General features: G+C 44.5%; 1 protein-coding gene across 2 annotated transcripts in view; it reads left to right on the top strand.

Annotated features, from left to right (window-relative positions):
- The first annotated feature begins 732 nt into the window (after nucleotides 1-732).
- Nucleotides 733-9196, top strand: part of rasl10a (RAS-like, family 10, member A) — a 53749-nt gene continuing 45285 nt past the window's right edge. For both annotated transcript variants that reach the window (XM_037531947.1, XM_017720876.2), the window contains exon 1: nucleotides 733-1460. In XM_037531947.1, coding sequence (XP_037387844.1) covers nucleotides 1224-1460 — 237 coding nt within the window. In that variant the 5' untranslated portion in view covers nucleotides 733-1223. The remainder of the gene's footprint in view (nucleotides 1461-9196) is intronic.

Raw genomic sequence — 9196 nt, 5'->3', positions numbered from 1 at the left:
CCTCAGAAACACAATGGCCAACTACACGCACACACTCCCACCGCACTCACAGCCGCACATGCGCACCGGGGGGGGGGGGGGGGGGTACAGAATGAAAGACAATAGAGAGAGAATGAAGGAATAAGAGAAAGATAATGAAAGAGAGAAAAAGAATGAGGGAGAGAGAATGAGGGACAGAATGAAAGAGTAGAGAGAGAGACCGAAAGAGAATAAGATAATGAAAGAGAAGAATGAGGGAGAGAGAATGAGAGATAATAAGAGGGAGAGAGAGAATGAAAGACAATAAGAGAGAGACATAATGAAAGAGAGAGAGAGAGAGAGAGAGAGAGAGAGAGAGAGAGAGAGAGAGAGAGAGAGAGAGAGAGAATAAGGGACAGAATGAAAGACAGTAGAGAGAGAATGAAAGAATAAGGAAAGAAAAAAGTGAGGGAGAGAGAAAAAGGGATAATAAGACAGAGACAGACAGAATGAGAGAGAAAGAGGGATGGAATGAAAGAAAATAGAGAGAGGGAATGAAAGAGAGAATGAGAGAAAGTAAGAATGAGTGAGAGAGAATCTGAAAAGTTTAGTGAGACACGGAGAGGAAAAGCAGGAGATGCGCGCGCGCGCGAGAGAGAGAGAGAGAGAGAGAGAGAGAGAGAGAGAGAGAGAGAGAGAGAGAGAGAGAGAGAGAGAGAGAGAGAGAGAGAGAGAGCGAGCAGCGCGTGCCAATGCAGCAGCGAGTGTGTGACCGTAGCGTAAAGCTCCGAGTTGTGGGAGGGGAAAAGAGCGCGAGAGCGCAGCGCGAGGATAAAGCAGGCAGAGCGCGAGGGCTGACGGAGCAGCTGCTGTTTATGTGGAGGAGAAAGGCGGAGAGCGCGAGATCAGCCTCCTGGTGACGGACATCTGCATGGGGATCATTAAGAGAGCCGAGTCTGCAGGTGAGGAGCGAGCCTGAGCGCGAGTCTGAGCGCGAGCCTGAGCGAGAGCCTGAGGCTTAGCACTGCTGGACTTCCCCAAATGGAAAGCTGCATCCGAGCATCTTCAGCATCGCTGGACCGCACTCACATGGTGCGCTCGGGGAAGAGATAGCAGCAGGACAGAACTGTGGCAGTGCAGTCTCCACACAGTGAGAGCACATTCAGTGACATGAAGCTCCTGACGATGTTCTTCACCATCAGACCCCCAAACCCACTTCCTCTGAGGCTTTTCTGAGGGTCTTTGGAGTTTCTGGAGCGCTGTCCATGGTGTTGATGCTCCACGGGATGGTGGAGACGCTGAGCATCGCTGTCATCGGAGCGCCTGGAGTGGGCAAAACTTCCATCATCCGTCGCTTCGTTTACAACGACTTCTCTGAGGGCTACAATCCAACCCAGGAACGATACGTCTACAGACCCTCCGTCATCCTCAATGGGGTCATGTACGACCTGAAGATTTTGGATGTCCCACCAATTGCCTCGTTTCCTTCCAGCCCCACTCAGGTAGGGTTGCTTGGTTGAGAACAGCAGGCGTGTAAAGTTCTCGGCTTGCTGTGATTTTAATCCTTACGGTCACCAAATAGCTTTAACCCTTGCTGGTGGAACACATAGAAACATAGATTGGGATTGGAGATAAAACTGTAGACTGGAATTGGTGGTGGAACATGTCAGAACATAGATTGAGGTTTGAGGTGAAACATGCAAAGAACGTATCTTGAGATGGAACTGAAACCTGAAAGAACATAGATTGGGGTTGAAGGTGAAACCTGCAGGAAAGCAGAACAGAATTGGTGGTGGAATATGTAGGAACATAGATTGGGATTTAAGGTGAAACCTGCAAGAACGTAGATGGATTGCAGGTCAAAAAATGGAATGTGTAGGAACATAGACTGGGATTGGAGGTGATACTTACAAAAAATGTACCGGGTATTGAGATTGGAACCAAAACCTGCAGGAATGCATGTGGGTTGGATGTGGACCATGCAGGAATAAATATTTGGTATGAGGTGAAACCTAAAGGAATATAGATGGTTTTGGATGTGGAACATGCAGGAATATAGATGGTTTTGGAGATGGAACATTCAGGAATAGAGATGGTTTTGGAAGTGAAACATGCAGGAACAGAGATGGTTTTGGAGGTGAAACATGCAGGAATAGAGATGGTTTTGGAGGTGAAATATGCAGGAACAGAGATGGTCTTGGAGGTGAAACATGCAGGAATATAGATGGTCTTGGAGGTGAAACATGCAGGAATAGAGATGGTTTTGGAGGTGAAACATGCAGGAATAGAGATGGTTTTGGAGGTGAAATATGGAGGAACAGAGATGGTCTTGGAGGTGAAACATGCAGGAATAGAGATGGTTTTGGAGGTGAAATATGCAGGAACAGAGATGGTCTTGGAGGTGAAACATGCAGGAATAGAGATGGTTTTGGAGGTGAAACATGCAGGAATAGAGATGGTTTTGGAGGTGAAATATGCAGGAATAGAGATGGTTTTGGAGGTGAAATATGCAGGAACAGAGATGGTTTTGGAGGTGAAATATGCAGGAACAGAGATGGTCTTGGAGGTGAAACATGCAGGAACAGAGATGGTCTTGGAGGTGAAACATGCAGGAACAGAGATGGTTTTGGAGGTGAAACATGCAGGAACAGAGATGGTTTTGGAGGTGAAACATGCAGGAACAGAGCTGGTCTTGGAGGTGAAACATGCAGGAATATAGATGGTTTTGGAGGTGAAACATGCAGGAATATAGATGGTTTTGGAGGTGAAACATGCAGGAATAGAGATGGTTTTGGAGGTGAAACATGCAGAATGTAGACTGGGTTTAGAGTTGAAACTTACAGGAACGTGGATTTGGGCTGGACTTGGAACATGTAGGAATGGAGATTGGATCTATATCCATAAAGAGATGAAACTGAAACCTGCAGGAATGTTAGCTGGAGGTGGAACATACAGGAATGTAGATTTTCTTGAAGGTGAAACCTGCAAGAACACAGATTTGAAATGTTGTAGCATTGAGACGTTTTGGTGTGGTGTTGATGTTGTTGTTACTCGGTGGTCTGCTGGACCCACCTCATTGTTTAAATCAATACAGCCATAACAATTCATGTAAAATTACAAGATGTTTATAATATCACACGTGTCCAGCGTTGGGTTCTCCTTTAGCAGCTGTAGCCAGTCAGCAGCCTGTCCATGTTGTCCACCCTCACACACACTAACAGCACACACCACATGTGTAGCATAAATGTGTGGGGGGGTGAAGGCACTGAAAATGGGTTATGTTATATGGTCCTTCACTGAAAATGAGCCACGACCAAGAATCTGAGGTTGAAATGATAATAAATCACATCATTTTTCTTTTGGTAAACATTGAAAACGGGTCCCACAGACCTGAACACCACACGAGGGTTAACTGAGACGTGTTGCAGTGCTATAAATGTGGTTTCCTTTCTTTTCAATACGGAACTTTATGTGCAAAACTGAATGCATGCGAATGGGATAAGTGCCGTATTCCTAGGAAGAGCGCCTTTCTTGTCTTATTACTGATCAGGGATGTCCTTGCAAAGCGTGCAATAAATTGCAAGGCCATCAGTCGCGTCCCGTTGGGAGTTGAGGGCTAATTCCCTGGCTAGCCTTCTTATTGATTTGTGTCTTACTGTAACGGTCTCTTAACTGGACCACCAAAAACTCTAGGAATAACACAAGGGATCACATCACCCCCCATTCTTAAATCCTTACACTGGCTGCCAGTATATAAGGTTCTATTACAGGTCTATAAATACCTCAATGGTGCAGGAGCGGCGTATTTAACTGATCTGCTGCAGCGATACGAGCCCAGCAGAGCTGTCGGGTCATTAGGAACTGGTCAGTTAGTCCTGCTGAAGGTCAAGACTAAACACGGAGAAGCAACGTTTCGATACTGAGCAGCTTTCAGCATCTTTAAGTTTAGAACAGTGTCTTGTCAGGTGAAATGACCTTACTTCTAGTCGGTAATGACCTTACTTACCTCCCTTATTTCTACACATTATTTACATATTTTAGGTCGTTTTATTAAGTAAAATACAGTGAAAGATCATTTTTCTGGTTCCAAGCACCTTTCATAAAACGAGCAAAATCATCTTTCAACATTGAGATCATTTTACTTCATAAAACCACTTATAAATAAGTATAAAACATCTAGAAATAAGGAAAATAACCTTCAGCTCCTCAAGACCACCGGTGGTCCCAAACTGCACTTGGTCATGTTCTTCATAACGTTCATACTCCATAAGCTCCATTCAGAAGCTGGGCGTCATGTGAGGCTGTAGCTCTTCTCTCCAGTCTAATAGACGGTGACGTCATTTTAAACCCTTATAATAAAAGAAGCTGAACTTTGTTTTTCTACTGAAAGTCGACCCGTTTTTCCCCAAATCTGGGCTCTAAACTATAAACAGACAGCGTCTCTTCAGTGATCTGCTCTGGAAACATCACTTTTAGAAAACAACACAAAGAGCGGCGCAGATTTTTGGCTTTCAGCAGTAAATTGTGAGCGTGTAGTGAAATGTGGAGATCAGAAAACACACGTTCTGTTCATCTGAGGAGCTTTTACAATAAAATGAATAAATAAAATAAATATTTCCATTTATTCCATGCAGTTTCTGAATAATTTGCCTTACGATTTGGTCATGAGAATTCAGACGGACAAACCGAAACATGCCCTGGAGAATACGGGGTTAATCTCAATCTCACCCGGAGCAGTACAGGATTTACTGACTCTATGCAAGACCAGTTTACTTGAGAAGACCCCACTTCTCCCCACTCCCTCATCCTCATTTCAGCTTTAATCTGATTTGAATTTAGTGTTTCTCTATTGTTTTATTCACGCTTTCATTTCTATTCTCGGTTTTTTTATCATAATGTGAATTCTCTTCGTATTTTCTCGTCTCTGAATGAGCGCAGCGTGTAAAACGGGCTCTATAAATAAACCCGCCGTGTCTCAGAAGCCTGCGGTCTGTAAGAGAGCTGTGGTGAGTTCCTTGGCGGGTTCTTGGGGAGTACGTCTGCAGGGTCCGATGCGTTCACCTCTTAAAAGCGAAGGGCCAGACGCGGGTTGTTCTCTGCGTAACGCCGGCGGGGGTGGAGAGGGCTTTCCTCCAGAAACAGATCTCACTGGAGTGGTTGCTATGGAGACGTGGCTTTACTTCAGCATCCGTAGCGCTTTATGTGAAAACACACTCAGGCAGAGACGGATGGAAGAAAACAAGATTTCTCTCTCTCACTTTCTCTCTCACTCTTTCCCTGCAACCTCCGACAACCTCCCCCCGTCGGCCAGCTTCACTCTGAGCTTTGCTGTTGGAGTTACGTAGAATATAAAAAGACAGAGCTTGTTTAATGTTTACAAAGCTTCAGTTTCCAACTTTATGCCAGGCACAGGAGTTTAAAACACCTACGTAACTGTCCACTCTCAAAAATGATGGTTCTTCAAGGGTTCTTTAGTAAAAAATGGTTCTATATAGAACCATGAACACCCAAAGAACCCTTTGTGTGTTTAAAAGATGTTTAAAGGGTTCGTTGCATCATGAAATGTGCTGTAGATGGTAAAGGGTTCTATACAGCACCAGAAAGGGTTCCTCTGTTGTTACAGTGTCATTCTTGCAATAATAGAAAAAAAACTTTATTGGTGCTATACAGAACCCTTTTCAAAAAGGTTCTATATAAAACCACATAGAGGGCATTCTCCATCAATCTGAAGATTGATCACCAGGCACAGAACCATTTAATCAGGCAAAGGGTTCTTTGAGTGTTTATGGTTCTATACAGAACCAATTTCTTTACTGAAGAACCCTTGAAGAACAATGATTTTTAAGTGTGTACTTCATAACTGTACTTCAGCAACATACTGGAAGATTTAAGATGGTTCTTGAACAGCATTGCTTAGAACCAGGAGTTCTGTATAGACCCATTCCATGCTTAAATGCTTCCCTGTATGGTGAAATTGTTCTTTGGGTTGATGGAGAACGTACTGTGTATGGTTCTATATAGAAACTTTTTTCTACATAGCACCAGAAATGGTTCTTATGTTTCAATTCAAGCTTCACTCTGTAGGTTTTGGGGATTTGGGGACCCCTCTGGTGGAAATGTGTACTGCGTGTAACATTTTTTAGCGTGGGTTGCGCTTCAGCCCCCTTCCCCAGGTGGATGAATCTGACACTTGAAAGAGAACTCAAAGGGAACTCCGTCTAAACTTGGTGAAGGAGCGTCTTCTGAGGATGTGAGTGCAATTATCTACTACTGCCATCATATCGTCATCAATATTAAGCTGATTTCGAGATCATTTGAGACCTAAACATCGAGCCGGACCTTCTTTTTGAACCTGTGCGTGTGACGTTGATACATAAAGGTGTACAACGTGCTCCAAAAAACTCTGAACTGACTCGGAGCAGCATATAGATGCCACTTCTTTCAGTATTAATGAAAAATCGTACCTGGTGCAGCTTTAAAGCGCCTCACTGTTTACCTGGCCTGGTGGTCTACGAAGTAAATGAAATAAAGCCCCAGCGCTGACATCTGAAGACCCTCTCCAAGCGGTGCCCTCTGAGGTCGCCAAGGCAGCAAATCCCTCTGATGGAGGCCGGTAGGCTTTTAGTATTATGGGTCGGAGAGAAGAAGAGCAGAAAAAAAGCAGAGAAGGCATAAAAAGATGGACATGAAGGAAAACCGAAGCATTCCAGCGAGTCTCACAGGCGAGAATGGAGATATGTTGAAAGGCTTCTGAGCCCATGTGCCAAACGCTAGGCCTAAATCAAGCCTTCCACCAGGCACAGAACCAATTAATCATGCAAAGGGTTCTTTGGGTGTTTATGGTTCTATACAGAACCAATTTCTTTACTGAAGAACCCTTGAAGAACAATGATTTTTAAGTGTGTACTTCATAACTGTACTTCAGCAACATACTGGAAGATTTAAGATGGTTCTTGAATAGCATTGCTTAGAACCAGGTGTTCTGTATAGACCCATTCCATGCTTAAATGCTTCCTTGCATGGTGAAATTGTTCTTTGGGTTGATGGAGAACGTACTGTGTATGGTTCTATATAGAAACTGTTTTCTACATAGCACCAGAAATGGTTCTTATGTTTCAATTCAAGCTTCACTCTGTAGGTTTTGGGGATTTGGAGACCCCTCTGGTGGAAATGTGTACTGCGTGTAACATTTTTTAGCGTGGGTTGCGCTTCGGCCCCCTTCCCCAGGTGGATGAATCTGACACTTGAAAGAGACCTCGAAGGGAACTCCGTCTAAACTTGGTGACCCCTCTGGTGGAAATGTGCCAACACTAGGCCTAAATCAAGGTATTTTAATTTTCTATTAATATTCGTCCGTTTCACAGTGTGCTGCACTACAGTCCCCAGCATGCACTGTGACATAACGTTCTCCAACTCTCCGACCCCAACAACAATTTATGGGACAGCGGTTACACCTCAGTTCTATATAATTAAGTTAAGTGATACTTTTTAATCCCACAAATGGGGAAATTCCACCTCCGCATTCCCATCCGTGAAATGAAACACCAAATACACACTCGTGAGCACACTTGCCTGGAGCGGTGGGCAGCCCTATCCACGGAGCCCTGGGAGCAGTTGGGGGTTAGGCGTCTTGCTCAAGGACACCTCAGTTATGGACTGTCGGCTCTGGGGATCGAACCGGCGACCTTCCGGTCACAGGGCCAGCTCCCTGACCTCCAGCCCACGACTGCCCCAGTCTCACACAGTTCCACCCCTGTCACATCACCAAAACGCATCAACACAAACACTGAACGTCAGCTCAGCAGCTCAGAAACTGAGCCCAAGTCTTAATGAACCTGCAGTAAAGAAAGGATGCGAGGGGTCTAGTTCAAGCAGATAAGCAGGGTCTGGGGGACGTTCCTGGGGACGTTTACATTATAAATATTTCAAGTATTTGTGTAATATTTAAAGGTCTGTATGTACTGAGGTTTTTGCAGATGGGGTTAATAAAAATGAACTAAAAATCTGTGGCCCAATAAAGATTTTTCAATAAAGGCCCTTTTACTGGTTGAGTTTGGCACCACTGCTTTATTGGTTCTGCTGGACTGGGTTGCACCAGGTTTGCGTAAGTTTACACTTAAGTTTGTGCGTAAAGTCTTTACTGAGTCCTTAGCTCCACTAGTCGGTTTCAGACTGTTCTTTTACTGAATTTTATGCACCACAAATGCGCAAGTCGTGTCTTAACTGGTAACTACCAACTAACGCGCACCGTCACTTCAACACGACGGCATGTTCAGAACCGATTTATAAACTCGCTGCCATGGAAACGTGACAGTGATTTTTTGGGGGGAAAAAATGGTAAAAAATATCTAAAGAAATCGAATTCTGTAACATAATTCTGTAACATTTCCCTTAAACAACCACACTTTTTAAAGACGGCACATCAGCAGAGTCTCTCTGAGCTGGAGCTGGGGGTGTTGAGCTTCACGCTCGGGGTTTAAACCAGGGCGATTATTAGGCTGCGTTCACATTACCAGGCTGAAGTGGCACAAATCCGGTTTTCTGCCCTGATGTGACTCAGATCTGGTGTTTTCAGGGCTGTGTGGACACAAATCTGATCTCTTCAAATCCGAGCCACTTTCATATGTGGTCCTACATCGGATGCGCATCTGATTCAGGTGCTTTTTCTCCACTGCGTGTACGCCGTCATTCAGCGTTACCATGGCAACAGCGCCGAACAGACGTCAAAGCCTGTGAACGGTGGAAAAGCAGCTCATCTCACCTTTTCCTCCTCCGTCTGGCTCTAATAATGAAGCTGAGAGCTGATCAGAGTTAATGATCTTCTCAGCGAAGCTCGTTCTGCTCGTTAGTTTGTGCCGATGATGCGGTGATTCAGTCACGTGACGTTACTGAGTAGGAGGAGCTCATGAGGGTCATTTCTGGGGCCGGTTCATCACATTAGTGACAAAATAGAGTCACTTACGTAAACAAGTCTGAACCGTTGAGTCAGGGATTGGATCTGAGCAACGAGGCTTGTGATGTGAGCGCAGCTTTAGAGCAGTAAGTAAAATCACAGCATTCAGAATTTAGAGGTTTTTTTAACATTTTTAGAAATGTTTTTGTTTTTTTGGTGGTTTCTGGTGGTTTCCCCAAAACTGAAGGGGGTGTAAATATTTAGCCACTACTAAGCTCAACGTTAGAACTAGTTGGTGTAGTGCCACCTGTGCTGATTTAGAAATGCGTGAATCTGCTGAATCAG

Source organism: Pygocentrus nattereri, chromosome 20 (assembly GCF_015220715.1).
Source record: "Pygocentrus nattereri isolate fPygNat1 chromosome 20, fPygNat1.pri, whole genome shotgun sequence".
Classification (NCBI taxonomy): domain Eukaryota; kingdom Metazoa; phylum Chordata; class Actinopteri; order Characiformes; family Serrasalmidae; genus Pygocentrus; species Pygocentrus nattereri.
The sequence above is the reverse complement of the archived record's forward strand: the minus strand, read 5'-3'. Positions and strand labels throughout refer to the sequence as shown.